The sequence below is a fragment of the Sciurus vulgaris genome (genome assembly GCF_902686455.1).
Source record: "Sciurus vulgaris genome assembly, chromosome: 14".
NCBI lineage: Eukaryota > Metazoa > Chordata > Mammalia > Rodentia > Sciuridae > Sciurus > Sciurus vulgaris.
This window is the reverse complement of record NC_136475.1, coordinates 6,531,636-6,547,609: the sequence shown is the minus strand read 5'-3', so window position 1 is coordinate 6,547,609 and position 15,974 is coordinate 6,531,636. Positions and strand designations below refer to the sequence as shown.

The following is a 15,974-nucleotide window of genomic DNA, read 5'->3' as shown; positions in this document are numbered from 1 at the left end:
TGACCATGATACAGACGCATGTATTTTTTTAATGCAATGAAAGCAAAAGCCAAACAAACCAACCAAAAAAGAAGTGAAGTTTGATTCCACAAAGAGAAATGGCGAATGTTCAACCGATGCTGTGAAAGCACGAATCTGAAGGCCTCCTTCTTGTTAACGCCAACGCCACCAACCAAAGGGCAGCGTGGACTTGCTTCTGGTAGGGAGCTTTGCCCAGGGGTCTGCCCATCATTATTCATCCAGTGAGCTGCGTACTGGGGATGGAACCCAGGGCTGCGACCCCTGAGCGATAAACCGGCCCCCTTGCTTTTTTTTTTTTTTTTTTAAATTTTAAAATATTTTTTAGTTTCGTTAGATGTTTATTTTTATGTGGTGCTGAGGACTGAACCCGGTGCCTCACACATGCCAGGCAGTGCCCGCCCTGCTTTTTATTAATATGCCTTTCCGCCGGGGAACCTCCTAGCTCATGCCCTTTGCCTCCACCGACCTCACCCTCCTCTGGAGAGCCCGAGACACACGCAGACACCACTTCTAGCTACCAAGGGTGTTGGGGAAACTCCAGTCCTACCTGGGCTTGCCCTTTGGCTTCAGTTGCGCACCCAAATTTTAAGTGTCTGCTCTTGGAGCGCGATACCTGAAGAAGGCGAAGCTGAAACTCTCGGGACCCCGGCCAGACTGCTGGGTTATGGGTCAGTTCCCTGCTTCTCTGCCTGTTCCACCTGCACAGTGGCAGCGTAATGGTACTGTGGTAACTCTACAAGATAACAGTGCAGTGCTCGACAAAAGCCGGCCCCATGGGCCGCTGTTCAGTGCGCTGGCTCTCACCACTGCTGCGATCACTGCTCTGTGTCACCAAGGCAGCTCGCTTTCCCTGCTGTGGGGAACCTGGTGCCTCCCGCCCTCTCTCACCTCCTCGATGAGCCGCAGGCACCCCGTCAGCGTGCGGTTGATCTTACTGGACAGCTCCCACTGCGCTCGCTTTTCCTCCTCTTCTTTTTCAATGCTCTTCCAGAACGAAATATTCATTTCTTCTATTATTTTTCTTTTTGTCTTAAGTTCCATAGGGGGCCGCTTATAGATTTTCCCCTTAGATTTCTGCCACTCTTCCAGTTGTTTCCTGTTATGCAATCGAAGGGGAGAGACAAGATTTCACTTTTTAAAAAAGCGGCATCTAGCTTTTAAAGCATATGATCTGCAGTGATCGGGTAAGTCCACACCTTTGACTACAGTCAGGAGAATGGAATCAGAACAGTGACAGCAGGCACAGTGGCACTGGGCTGTGCCCACCCAGCAGAAGGCAGGTGTCGGGATCACTAGGGTCTGGTCTTGGGATGCTAAGATTCTTCTCACCACTGCTCTCTGAAGTCTCCATTCCCTGTAGCCACCTTACACTTGCTTTCCTGAGACACTGTCCATCTCTGAGGTCACTGGGTCTGCACTCCATTTCTCCCCCTAAGCTGTCCCTCACCTCAGACCAAACCTGCAACTGTGCCCTCAACAGCGTCTTGGTGCTCGGAGTGCCCCACTTCACTCAGCTCCTCAGTCCTCTCTGACCACGTGGCTCCCTTTCTTTTACAGATTGGATTGGTGACTTCAGGACTCTTCGTACGTGGCTGTTCCCAAGTCCTGACCTGGCTCTCCTCCACTGAGCACAGTCCGCCTTCCTGTTTCTGAGCAGGTGATACAGTACTTTCTGGGAGTGTTTGGGGTGTGCCAACATGTGAAGACGCTAGTGTGTAGACCGAGGGTCTCTAGCTTTAAATTATGACTGTGTTAGTGATTTGCAAATGTCCATTTCAGCCCAGATCTCTCTCGGAGCCCCTAACTTTGTAAAACCCCTGCCTAGTTGATCTACATTTGATGTCTGACAGACACTTAACTGAACAGGTTCAAAACAAAGCTCTTGACCTTCATCTTCAAATCTGCCCTCACTCTGATGGACAGCACCAACCTACCCAGTTTCCAGGGCCAACGTGAGTGGTGCTGTCTTTCCGCTCCTGTCTGACCCATCACTGTGGAGTGGGCGCCTCCTGTCTACGCTGTCACCTTCTGTCTGACATGCTGCACTAGGCTTATTCGGGGCCCTGATTAAGCCCCCTGGGCACACAGCAGCTGACCTTAAAATGGAAAGCAACTCTCCAAGCCCACTTCCCTTGGAGAAGTCGAGGGCTCTTCACGGTCAGAGTGCACAGTACCACTTGGCTCCTGCTATCTTTGCACCTCAGGTCCACCCGTCTCTCTGGCTCACTGCCCACCCGGCATCTTTGGGGTCTCTTGACGTGCTCACTCCTGCCTCAGGGTCTTCTGCTTACGAGACACCTGCTTGGAGACTAATCGTCCGGGATTATCCTGCCTCATTGAGCCAACGTGCTGCGTTTGTCTCCTGCACTAGAATGCTAGCTCCATGGGGGCAGCAGGGCCATCCAGGGCCTGGCACAGGGCCTGGCGCACTCCGGCCTCACCAACAGTGAAATCTGCCCTTTCTGAGCGAGTGATTCTTAGCATAAACACGAAGTTGCACAACCACAATTCTAATCGAGACGCGACAGCTGCGAAACTTGAAACAGTCCCTCGCGCCCCATACCCGACGGCTCTCAGGGCCTTCACGCTGACCATGGCTGACACATCTGGCAGGCGTTTCCTCCACGTGCTTGGCCATCTTCCTTTGCCCTCCCAAACATAGGAGCAGGTGCTTTTCTTTCCTGAACCAGGGTGCTCCTGGGACCTCAGGCCGGCACTTCACTCCTCTAGCCTCCGTCCACGCACCTGCGGCAGCACCCAGGGCAGAGATGGCCTCGGTGCTCACCATGCTCTCCCAGCGCCTGGCCGCTGTAGGCACCCGAGCTCTCGGGGACAGTGAGTGACCAGACCTTTCCACAGACTCTGGTCCTTTAGTGACTAAGTGTCCAACATGCCACACACAATCACATGACCACATCCCTGTTCTCTGGCCTAGGAGCTTGAGGGCAGGGACCCTGCCTGCCACCCTGGTGGCTGGGGGTCTTGCCCACGTCTCTGCTCAGAAGGCTTGCCCCGTCAGCAGCCCCAGGTCTCGGAGGACACTTCTGTCTAAGGTGGGTCATCTTCAGTCTCTGCAGAAGGCAGAGCTCGGGGGTCTCCCGAGGCCAGCCCCTGCCCTCACCCCACCCTGCCACCCCTGGAGCCCTCCTCTGACTTTGTACGCTTCTCTTGTCTGTGCCAGGAACCACTGGCTTTCTGCTCCAATACCCCTTCGTCCCTCCCTTGGGAGATCCCCCGTTCTGAGACTTCCTGACCCCAGGCAGCAAATGCACAAGGTCCTCTGGCTTAGTGGTATGGGGTCTGTCAAGGCTAAGCCCCAGCAAGCGAGATCCTGACTTATGCCTGAACCCTACTCGACAGCAGCTCCTCTGGGCTTGAGCTCTCCCTGCGCAGCTGGCCTACTCAGCCTCGTGGACGCTTCCTGCAACTGCCTCCCTGAAAACTTACTGACTCAACCAGGGGCTGGTTGACAGAGCTCCCATCCTCTGCTCCTGGCTACTGGAGTCCCACCTGAGCTCCCTCTAGCCTGCCAACTGCTGTGGTTTGGTCCCTGCAGATGCTTCTTGTGTGAATAGTCTATGTCTTCAACCCTATTTCTTACTCATTCTCTGTGTTTCAACTATTTTAAGAACAATTTCAAGCATGTATGAAATTACGGAGAATCGTGAATAACATGTATGTATCACCTAGCTCTTCAAAGTCTTGATATTTGTTATAGTTGCTTGAAATCATCCTTTTTTCCAGGCTATAGCTACAAATTACTTGGGAGTTATTTATGGCCTATTTTCTGACCAAGTTCTCTTTATTCTTTTTTTTTGTACTGGGGATTGAATCCAGGGGCATTTAACCACTGAGCCACATCCCCAGCCCTTTTTTATATTTTATGTAGAGACAGGGTCTCCCCAAGTTGCTGAGGCTGGATTTGAACTCGCGATCCTCCTGCTTCAGCCTCTTGACCACTGGCATTATAGGCACGCGCCATGCCCAGCTGACCAAGTATTCTTTTTTTTTTTGGTGGGGCTGGGGATCGAACCCAGGGCCTTGTGCTTGCAAGGCGAGCACTCTACCAACTGAGCTATCTCCCCAGCCCCTGACCAAGTATTCTTGAGGGTCAATTTGCCTAATTATCATAAGTTGAAACATTGTGGAAGTAAGACAACGTACCTTCGATCCTCTGCGGTTGCCTTCCTTTTGGTGTTCGGGTTAGTTTGTGCACCCCGTGGGACGCCTCTGCCGTTAGTGGCTGTGACTTCAGCTTGAGTTCTGGGAGCTGTCTTGTTCAGAAAATGGCTCTGGGGAAGAGTTGTCTTCAACCTGGAGTCCCCCATATGTGCGTTTTGTTGGACGTTTTTGTGTTTATTGTCCTTGGTCCCATTTGCTCCTATGCTAGGGGTGCTTGGAACAACTGAATTACACCTGCCAGTTGCCACATTGGGCTTCTGGCCTACAGCTCTTGTGTTTTGCAGTCCACAAGATGTCTGAGGCCTAGAACAAGGCTGCATGGACTTCCGATCTTGCTTGGTGCTTGGACGTCTGTGGTTAAGTTCTCCCTGATGCCAACTGGGGTATGTCCTGGGGTTGGCACGCTTTGCTTCCTGTCCAGCGACAGAGCATGACCGCGTGTGCTTCCCCCTTTCAGCCTTTACACTTCTTATGTCTTTGGCTGCTGGTTTCTTTGATGCAGGAGTCCTACCAAGTGTCTGCACGAGGGGAGGGGGAGCTGTCCTTGGGGGCTTTTCTCCTGGTTTTGCGAGATCTTTTCTCTTAGAGAGTTGCTGTGACTTCAGGGGTACAGTATGGATGTGTGGTTTCCTAACAAACTGCTTATTAACCCTGTCTTTCAGAACAGCACTAGTCACCAAACTTTTGCCCAGGACTTGTTGAGAAGTCAAACGGCTCTTGGTTTGATTATGAGTGTTGATCTCTGGCTTACTTATGGTACACAGTTCAGGATCTGGCATCTTCTCAGGTTCTGATAGGGCATGGGACAAGTTCTCTTTGTCCATCTCTTTTAAAAAGCCACCCACAGATTCATTTCCAACATGGGGGCCATCCACAAGGTCTGTATGTGGAACAATTCCTTGACCTGTTACCTGCTGCTCTTGTGTGTTAGGTGACCTTGTGGGTTTTCTTGGTAAGTCTCCTGCAGTGGATGATCCAGCTTTATGTTGCTGGTGGCTCTTGCTGGAAGGTTTACAGTTTGGGTTAGAAGAAACACATTTTGAGGTCAGTCTTCTTCCCAGATTTGGTGGCTCCAACTTTGGCTTCTGGAACTCTCTGATGTTGGCTGGTCTAGGCAGTGGTTTAGTGCTGATGGGTCTTGTAGCTGTGTCAGGAAAAACAGCATGCTTGGTAACATGCCTTTGGGGTCCAATAGTCTGAAAAGACAAACATATATTTTAAAAATTCATAACAATAGTCACTGTTTTTAAAACAGTGATAAAAATAACTGTTTAAAACTGATGCTAGAAAAACTTAGTTGTTTTAATTAGAATTTCATTTAGGAAAGTTGAATTCCGAGAAAGTCTCCCTTCATTAATAGGTGATTTTAATAACTTGAGCTCCGTCAGAAGTGCATCCGAATCCTTTCAGCTTGACAGAATTAAGTAGACATTCAGTGAATACACAAAAATTGCTGTTTAAAAAATGACTTTTCCTAAAGCAAACAGTGCTTGCAGAATGCCTGTTATGTTCCAGTGACGTCTTTCCACAGACCTTGGAGAGACATCCTGAAGACCCTATGTTACGATGCCTCTCAACAGATGGCTCCTTGCACTTTGTACAGCCACGACAAAACCCGCCTTTGTTAATGCCAGTTTCACACGGGAACCTCTGCCTTGCCTGAGAGCAGTGACGAGGAGACAGACTGGGGGACGAGAGGCTGGGCCGCCTCAGCGGTGCTGAGCACCTCTCAGTAAGCATCCAGCATCCCAGCAGGAGTGTCAGGGCGGGGCTTCAGGGTCAGACTCTATTTTATTCATAAGCAGGTGTTTTAGTCGTGTGATTTGATTTTAGATAAGCAAAGGAGAACCAGGTTACAGGAAACTGAGAACTAAGGAGGGAGTTTAGAGCAAGCCACGGTGAAAGCATTGTCAGAAAGGAGGACCTGGCGTGTGTAAGCGTGCACACCTCCAGGAGGAGCTCCGTGAGCACCAGGCTGCCACTCTTATTTCTGACTCAGTACTGTGAGGAACTGCATGTAAACTGGGCGAGTGTGTGAGGGGTCTGTCCTTAAAGGCAGAGCACTACCTGCCCTGAAACGTATTGGCACGTGGCGTTGCTCGAGTGGGATGGAGGAGGCAGAGAACTGGGGAGTGTAGCGCGTGTCACTCCTGGCCCAGCACTGACGCCCGTCTCAGATTTCTATATCACTGTGGAAAAAGTGGGGATGCTGGGCGAAAGCTTCCCAAGGTAGCTTGTATTTTGGTTGCACTTTTGTGAACACTTCTTAAATATTTACCACTTAAAATTTACCAGAAAATGTACAACTTTAAAGCATATAATTTGGAGTGTTTCAGCATATCACAAGGTTGACAGTGATCACTACTGCCTGATAACGGGCATTTCACTGCCCCCGAAGTAAACATGGAGCCTGTCTGCAGCCACTCCCCACAGCCCTCTCCCTGGCCCTCGGCTCTGGGTCTGTCCGTGGCCCTCCCCCCAGCCCTCGGCGCTGGGTCTGTCCCGTGGCCCTCTCCCTGGCCCTCGGCGCTGGGTCTGTCCCGTGGCCCTTCCCCCAGCCCTCGGCGCTGGGTCTGTCCCGTGGCCCTCCCCCCGGCCCTCGGCGCTGGGTCTGTCCCGTGGCCCTCCCCCCGGCCCTCGGCGCTGGGTCTGTCCGTGGCCCTCTCCCCGGCCCTCGGCGCTGGGTCTGTCCCGTGGCCCTCTCCCCGGCCCTGGGCGCTGGGTCTGTCCGTGGCCCTCTCCCCGGCCCTCGGCGCTGGGTCTGTCCCGTGGCCCTCTCCCCGGCCCTGGGCGCTGGGTCTGTCCGTGGCCCTCTCCCCGGCCCTCGGTGCTGGGTCTGTCCCGTGGCCCTCTCCCCGGCCCTTGGCACTGGTCCAGCTTCTACTGCGTTCTGTAGCCTGCCTGTCGTGGGTGTGCTTTTGGTGTTTGGCTCCTTCACTTATCAGAATGTTTTCAAGAGTTGACCCTGTTGTAGCACGTGCCAGTATGTCATTACTTGTTTTATTTCTCACTCCTTAGTTATAAAATTTTATTATTTTTAGCAACAATAATGTGTATTCATTTTAAGAATATGGAAAATACAAACAAGCAGAAGATTTTATTCATGATCCCACCACTGAAACTGAACTTTTGTTTTGGCGGCACTGAGAACTGAACCCAGGAGTGCTCTACCACTGAGCTACATCCCCAGTCCTTTTAATTCTGTGGCAGGGTCTTGCTAAGTTGAAGAAGATGGCCTTGAACTTGTGATCCTCCTACCTCAGCTAGGATTATAGGTCTGTGCAATCATGCCCAGCTTGAGTGAACTTTTTGTCTTTCATCCTTCCCCAGCTTTTAATGAGCATATATGTAATAAACAAATGTACCCTTACCTTATTAAAAAATCTGATTCACATATTATTTAACAACCTTTTTTTCCATTTTATATCCTATCAGGAAATTCTTTTTTATAGTGAGCAAATCCCTCCTATTCAAAATACAACAAACAATGAGATGCAGATAACAACAGATACATCTAAAATCACTAACAGCAACAGGTTAAAAGTAGAAAGATGGACAAAGATATATCAGGAAAATGCTAATAAAAAGGAAGCTATATAGAAATATTAATACCAGAAAAAACCAAACTCCAGGTAAACGACCTCAGATAAGGGTGAGGATGGTTTTGATCGACCTCCCAACGCATCACTGTAAGCTTGCTTCTTACTCTCCTCCTCTCCTGTTTCATCCACTTCCCCAACATACCTTCACTGCTCAAACGCCTGTTATGTGTATGTTCCTGTTTTTTTTTTTTTTTGGTGCTGGGGACTGAACCCAGGGCCTTGTGCATGTGAGGCGAGCGCGCTACCCGCTGAGCCGTCTCCGGCCCCTGTGCATGGTGCACGTTCTCTGAACTCCTGGAGAGTCTGAGGTTTCGCTAAGTCTCTTCTCGTTTTCCTCCTGCTCTGCTTCCCCTCTGGCTCTGGCGCTTCCTCCGGTTTGGGTTCATTCTCATCATCTGATTTTCTTCGGTTTTCTGACAGGGTTTGTCCTGTGACTCTCTCCTTCTCTCCTGCTTATTCCTCTTGGAATGCAGTTTCTTCTGGTTGATCTGGTCTGCTTCTTTCTCCTACTTTTGTGGCCTTGGGAGGTTCAAACCACAGACCTGCAAACTTCCAGCAGGTTGGGTCCTTCCGCTGGCCTCTGGAGCCACTGCCTGCATGGCCACAGGAAGCTCTGCCTTCACTGCTTGTGAATGTAATAAGACTGAGCAGAACGTACAGAGGTTCCCACATACCCGTTCTCACACACGTACTTTATTGCACTCCCACAGCTGAATACTGTCCCACTGTACGGCTGGACCTGTTTTGGTCACCCCTGCATTAACTGATGGACATTTGGGTTATTTCCAGTTCAGGGGGGTTATGAAAAATGTTGCTACAAATATTCGTGTACCAGTTTTTGTGTGAGCATGTTAATTTCCTTGGGTATGTACCCAGAAGCAGAATTGCTGGGTCATATGACAAAGCTATGCCTAACTTTTGAGGAACTGTCAAACTGGTTTCCAAAGTAGCCGCACCAGTTCACATTCCTGCCTATAATCTGGGAGGGTTCCAAACTCTCCACATTCATGCATCTTTTTGATTACAGCTATGCCAGCAGATGTGAAATGGCATTAATTCACAATTAAATGGTGGCTAAGGATGCTGAGCAATTCTTTTTGTTTCTATCTTCTTGTGAGTAATGTCCATTTGGATCCATTGCCCATTTTTCAATTGGGTCATTTGTCTTTTAACTGTGGAGTTGTAGGAGTCAGGTATCCTGGATGCTAAATCCTTCAGGTACATGATTTGCAAATATTTTTCTCTTGTACAGTCTCTATAGCTTGACTTCAGACCAGCCTGACGGCTGACTTATTATAGGTGGAAGAACTGGTCATGAGACCCAGGCATTCCACTGAGAAGGAAAAACTGAATTTGAAGAGTTATCAGGTTAGCAACTCATGAAAACAGACTCAAAACTGGAAGAAATGTCAGAGAGTCTTAAATTCATGCCTTCGTTTGAGAAAGAAAGTGAGCTGCCCAAAGTAGACAGGGAGTTGGAGATCAAGTTGGAGCTGAGCCTCTGTCTCTCTTTCTTCCTTTCTTCCTCCCTCCCTCCCTTCCTTTCTGAGTTCAGGAGATTGAACCCAGGGCATTCTGCCGCTGAGCTGCATCGCTGGTCCTTTATTTTATTTTCAGACAGGATCCTGCTGAGTTGCTGGGATGACAGGTGGGTGTCCTATACCTGGTTGTACTTTTGCCTTCTGAACCCTGGTCTCTGACCCTTGGTCACTTTCAACCCACCTCAGAACTGATGGGCCAAGTTGAAAAAACAAGCAAACAAACAAAAGACAGAATGTAAAATTACAATTGATTCAAACTTGCATGAAGTAGGAGAAGGGAGAAAATTCACAAGCTGTAACCAGCACCAGTCTCACTAGAGTAGGATTTACTGGATGTTGATCATATAATGGGCACTAGACTCTAAGGAGACATGAAGATGAGATCACACTGCCCCTCAGGGCCACTAGCAGAAAAGATACAAACACAAACAAAGGGCGATACAGTGAAATAAAGGCTGGAAGGGGCTGCAGAGCCCATCAGAGGTTGTCCATATACACCCCACAGGAAGTCCATGTTCAATATTACTTATTGCTATAATGACAAGGTTATGCATCACTTTTATTCCTTTTTCTTCTAATAAGTAGATAGAACTAGATGTTTTGCCACAGCAGTTATACTAACTTTTTGAGCTTATATTGAGGTATGTGCTAAAAATCTCTCAGCCACCTGTGAACGGCAAAAGCTTTATCACCAACACCATTATTTCAAAGTGTCCCTTGATTTTGTACTTGATATTTCCATCCTGGAGTACAAGGAGAATTAAGATTAGCCATGAGATGGGCGGGTGGTTTGTCTCTAACAGGCAGAGAAAGAAAGAACTGAGAAGAGGAGGAAGGATGAAGGTGCCGGGGGAGGGGGGACGAGGAGCAGGCAAGGCCCGCTCCTCCACACATCATCCTGGTAGAAGCGGGCATGAGAGCTGCAGCTCTGGGGTTGATTCTGCCCGGCTGTGTGCCTGCAGGGGCACAGCCCACTCTGCAGACATCAGAGTGTTCCCACAGTTCCTAATCCAGTCCTCTCAAGCAACCCTGTGAGGTGTCTCCTACCACTCCCATTTTACAGATCAGGTAAATAATTTGCTCAAGTCACTTAGTTATGAAATGGAGCTAGGATTTGGACCTAGGCAGTTCTTACTATGACTACATAAAACTTTGAGCAGTAACACCGTAGTAAGGGTACACTGGAAAAGCCTGCTTGTGTCCCAGACCTGGCTCTTACCTGTGTAACTGGGTCAAGTACTTAGTCTCTCTGAGCCTCAGTCCATTCATTTTGTAGAGTGGGCATGATAATCTGTCTTCTAGGAAGGGCATCCTGTCTTCTGGTTTTCACAGGACAGTTTTGATTTAGGCTTCTTGGTCCAACATAATTATTAACAGTCCTCCCGTTCCTCTCAAAGGTTCTGGTTTGAGTACTAAATCACATGGTTGACTTTCTTACGGGGTTATTTTTAGTACTGAGATAATGTACACATCTTCCTCAGCATCTAGATGACAGTTAGCACCCAGCTGTTAGTGTTACTGTTGTGGACCAAGTGTTTTTGAAGTGCATTATATAATTGTGACACTGTCTAATACAGTCCTTTTGAGTTTCTCCTAAATTCTGGAATTTCCTTCCCCATTTTTTTTTTATCTTGACAACTGTATGAAGCAGATTTACTAAGTCAGTACTATCAGTTGCTAGAGATGCCTCTGGGAATTCTGAATGAAAACTCTTTCCAGATTTTTCCTTCAGACTTGCAGCCTATACTGGTACAATCTGCATAAAGTAGAAGTATAAGCACAACCCCGTCAACCACCACAAACTCGCTTTGCCTTAGCTACATCTTTTTAATCTTTGGGTGTCTGAGGATGTGGTGCACATGTATGCATGTATGTATACATATGTGTATGTGTGCATGTACATAGTGAAGGATCGTTAAAACAATAAAATTGTCAACCATGTCTCCCTTTGGGCAACACAATTTGTTTGCCTTAGGACTTTGATGGAACTATGATTTTGGAAATCAGAGATGGGATTTTTGTGAATAACTTTATTGCAGATGAACAGTTTGCACCCTTCCAGAAGGCTAATTTCTCCCTTGCATATGTTAGGATCCTTCATCATTCTGTGTACGATCCAGCTGAACTGAATTGCCTGGGAGCACATTCTTGTTGAGTGGCTTGGAAGACTGAGCATAAGAGTTCCTTTCAGTGAGGACGACAGGGCTCCTTAACTTCAGGCAGTACCAAGCAGGTGGACCACAGTCACTTAGCAGCGGTCTGACCTTGGGAGCTATTCCATCTTTCTATGACTCAGTTCCTTCATCTATACCATGGGGCTACATAGAACCTGCCCTCATAAGGCTGTGAGGACTCAGTGAGTTAGAGTCAGAGGGAGCCAGGCACACGGTCAGTATTCAATGAATGTTAGCAGTTAAAAGGTCCCATGCCCACGTGTTTTGTTTTTTTTTTTTGGTTACCAAACTAAATTAAAATAAGTACTTTTCAAAAAAATGTTTCTCTTATTAAGTCAAACTACTTATATTTATGAAAAATATATTTGAAATATGTGTTCTTTTTGCTGGCATCATGTTTATCACTTTTATTACTGGTTATACTTCCATTGTGGATATTTCTTTTAAAAGACTCATTTCTACTTACAGATTTAGAAGGTGGAGGATTCAGGCAATTATTCGTGGCTTTTAGATATGGCCTATGAAAGACAAAATACAATTAATCCTGAGTATAGAAGGATCAGTAAAGCATAGAAAGTACAGTGACTAAAATTATGATCAGAATTTTAAATCATTAGAACTTCTGTATATGATAAAATGATTCAAAAATTATGAGAAATCTTATTGTCTCTTCCCTTCCTGTATTCTCCTCCTGAAAGACCACAATTGCTCTTACTCATTTTTTTGTGATCCTTTCAGACATATTCTATGCTTAAATGTAGCATTCTAACAGTATTAATGAAAAATGTGTTTTCTTCATGTTTGCAGTCTTATTAATTCAAACATTCCTTGGATAATGCAATGTGGCAGACACTGGAGATAAGACAATTGCTTCTGTAACGAACTTCCTTGGTATAAGTTTCTTCAAATAGTGAATTTTCAGGGGGAAAAAGTGATATGTAGTTGATTCTCCATCATCTCTGGGTTCTACATCTGTGGTTTTAATCAATCTTGGATCAAAAATACTTGGAAAAAAAATTGCATCTGTAGTGAACATGTTAAACAATACACTGTAACTGTTTATAGAGCATAGGCTTACTTTGTATTAGGTATTATAAATAATCTGGGGATGTTACATGTGAATACTAAGCCATTTTATATAAGGAACTTGAGTATCCATGGATTTGGTATCCTGGTAGATACTGAGGTGTGGATTAATTTAAAAAAAGGGACATAACATGAAATCTAGCTAGTAAGACAAAAATGAAAAAAAGAGATCAGGGCAGAATTCAGAAAGATTCAGTCTACATGGACCAAAAAGAATCGCTAAACTAACAGAGGCAACTATCATCTAGAACATACTCCCTGGGTGGGCAGAGACCTCTGTCTCATTAAGTACTGTATCTGTAACAGAGAGAGTGACTGACACCTATGGGTACTAAGTATATATCTGTGGAGTAAATTATTTTGGTTTACTTAATAAAGGAAATAGAGTTGAGTTAAAACCCAAGAAAAAAATAGAGTGAAAATTAAGTGTGTAAACATTAATTTTCAGATAAAAATTGAGCAACCCAAGTAGGAAGAAAATATATCTATGCAAAATAAGAGGGATAAATAACACCACAAAGATGGTAAGATGTTGACAGAAGGTATCATGAAGCAGTTATGTTCCTTCTACCTCATAAGTAAATGTTGAGAAACTGGTCAAAGAGCACTCTCAGGCTGGAGGATGCCAGCATGCTGCTATTATAGACAGGATAAAACCGGCTCTCCCACTTCAGCACGAAACGCCAGAACCAGGACCATTCAACTCCTTGACCAAGGTTTGCCATCACGAGAATCAATTTTCCCAGCACAAAGAAGGGACAAGATCGCTTCTAGCATGGTGTGCAATGCTGTGGACCCTTTCCCTCTTTCTCTGAGGCTGTCAAAATAACAATGCTTAAGTCTTTGCCAACACTGGAAGCTGCCCAGGGGTTTTGATCACATCTGGTCTGAAAAGGTCGGATACCAATATAGGCCGAATAGGCTGCAAACAAAGGCTGTGTTTTGAAGAGGCTTTAAATCGCTATTAGCACCGAGGGCAACAGAACTGGCATAATCGCAGGTAGACAAACTTACTTGGTGTTTTGACTCTTCAATTTTCCCTTGGCTGCTAGGTATTCCTGGAGCTTTCTCTGTCGCTCTTCTGCAAAACAGGTGAACAACCACAGATCTTTAGCTTGAGATTTTAACCAGTTCATTTATATTCTAAAAGATGACACTTTTTTGGGTAATGATTTAGGCTTTGCAAAATCCCCAGTCCTACAGGTTTACCTTTAAGCTATAAGTACATCGACAATATTATTAAAATGCCAGGCCCTCCACTAAGCTCTTTACTTCTTTTAATCCACACGACAATCCTGTGAGCTATTTTGCAGTTTGAGATTCAGAGAGAGTAAATGACATGCTTAGGTACCCAGCTACTCTGTAGCAAAGCCAGGATTTGAAAACACGTTTATCTAGAGTCCAGAGCCCTTGATCACAGCCACCATTAGCCACCATTCTCAGTTACAGCACACCACGCTTTACACAAAGAAATTCTGTTATTGGCCCACTTAAGCTGGTGAGCTAGGCTTGATCTTACTTTTTTTCCTGACAGAGACAGTGATTTTTATCAACAATCCCTTACATGGTTTCCTGTGGGATTACATAGAAAACAGGCCAGACTGGGAAGCTTATGGAAAACATCTACATGGTGACTTTCTAAGCAAGGGACTGTGAGGGGATGAAAAATCCATACAGATTGACCATCCCTAATCTGAAACTCTGAAATCCAAAATGTACCAAGGTTGAAAACTTTTTGAACATCAAAAATCAGTTAATAAATAGAAAATTCCATACTTGACCTCATGTGACTGCGTTTAGTCAAAACACAGATGCACTAAAAATAACACGTAAAACCACCTTTGGGCTATGTGTATGAAGTGTATATGAAGTGTAAATGAATTTCATGTTTAGATTTGGATCCCATCTCCAAGATAATCTCATTATATATTCAAATGTTCCAAAATCTAAAAAAAAATCTGAAACACTTTCGGTCCCAAGCATTTCAGATAAGGGAGATTCAACCTATATTTCTACCCTCAAGAAGTTCCAATCTAGTAGTAGAGATAAACAACACTAATTAAAATGTAAGGAAAAATCTGGATGCCATAAGAAAAGGTTAAAGACAGAATTATGGGAATTCAAAGGTGGGGAACAGTGAGTGAGCAGATGGTGGAAAAAGACTAAAATCACATTATGATTAAAAAAAAAAAAAGGCCACAGGCATGCAAAACTATTCTTAACCTCATCTAAACCGAGTTGCCCTGTGTCTTGCTATCCAACTTGGATGCAGACAGTGGTGAGAAACACAACACTTGAGGTCCACAGCGGGCAGCGTAGAGGGCAGGGGCTACAGCGTCTGCCATGGAGTTGGGATATCCCAAGTTCTGTGACTTCTGGCAGGTTCGTACACCTTGCTGCTGTTGGGCACAGAGAATCCCAACTTGCAGGGTTGTTGCCTAGAAGCACCTAGAGCAGTGCCCAGAACGGAGCTGACAACAAGAGGGATGGCTGATAAAACAATCAGGACCGCGTATGCACGCACTGAAGGGCAGGAAAGGGCTCCGGGCACATCGGCCAGGTCAGGGACACCGCGATCCCTGGCCGTCAGTGCAGAACCCGGCAACAGGCTGCAGCCCGGGCTGCAGGTGGGACCCCGCCTCTTGGCTCTGTCGACGTCCGGGGGGAAGCGCACCGAGGGCCACGCCCGGCGGCGTGCCGAGCCCGGACCGCACAGATCCAGCGCGTTGCTCCCCGTCCGTGCTGGGACCCCGCGCCTGGGCCTCGGTTGCTTCCTCCCGACGTGGTGGCAGCGACACGGAGTCCGGGGCTGCTGCAGGGCTCGCAGGGGAGATGCCACGCGGCACCTCGCCCCGCACGGCTCCCGGGGTCTGGGGCCCCGACTCCGGGCGCCGAGACCGAGGCAGGCAGGCGAGCGGAAGGGCAGCTTCCGCAGGAGGGACTCGCTCGGTGTACCCCTGCCTCCCCGCCCGTGTCCCAGCGCTGGCAGGAACCGGGGGCTCGCAGTCCTACTCACCCGCTGCGGCGGCGGCGGCAGAGGAAGGCCGCGGCCCCACCATGACTTCTCGGCGACAGTTTTCCTTCAAAAGCCGCGCCCGGAGCCACGGCCGCAGCCCCGCCTTCTCCGCACTCTCATTGGTTTCCGCGGGTTTTGAAACCCACCAATCGGAAGCAGGGGAGGGCGGGACGCTAGGAAACAGACGCTTTGCGATTGGCCCTGACCCTCTTTCCCTGGGGCCCTGTGATTGGAGGAACGTCCGTCGCGCGGGCTCGGGGCGGGGCCTCGAGGGGCGGTGGGACGCTCAGACCAGGGATAGGCCAGCGCGGTTGTCGGGTCTGATGAGCTTGGATCCCGGAACCCCGACTGC

The 15,974-nt window shown here is 47.5% G+C and overlaps 1 protein-coding gene across 1 annotated transcript in view; it reads right to left on the bottom strand.

The window, feature by feature from the left end:
* Window positions 1-15,718, bottom strand: part of CKAP2L (cytoskeleton associated protein 2 like) — a 28,042-nt gene extending 12,324 nt beyond the window's left edge. Inside the window, exons 1-5 of the mRNA XM_079110657.1 lie at window positions 15,623-15,718; window positions 13,621-13,687; window positions 11,987-12,038; window positions 4,186-5,399; window positions 910-1,117 (exon numbers count right to left, since the gene is read on the bottom strand). Coding sequence (XP_078966783.1) covers window positions 910-1,117; window positions 4,186-5,399; window positions 11,987-12,038; window positions 13,621-13,687; window positions 15,623-15,665 — 1,584 coding nt within the window. The 5' untranslated portion in view covers window positions 15,666-15,718. The remainder of the gene's footprint in view (window positions 1-909; window positions 1,118-4,185; window positions 5,400-11,986; window positions 12,039-13,620; window positions 13,688-15,622) is intronic.
* Window positions 15,719-15,974: the final 256 nt, after the last annotated feature.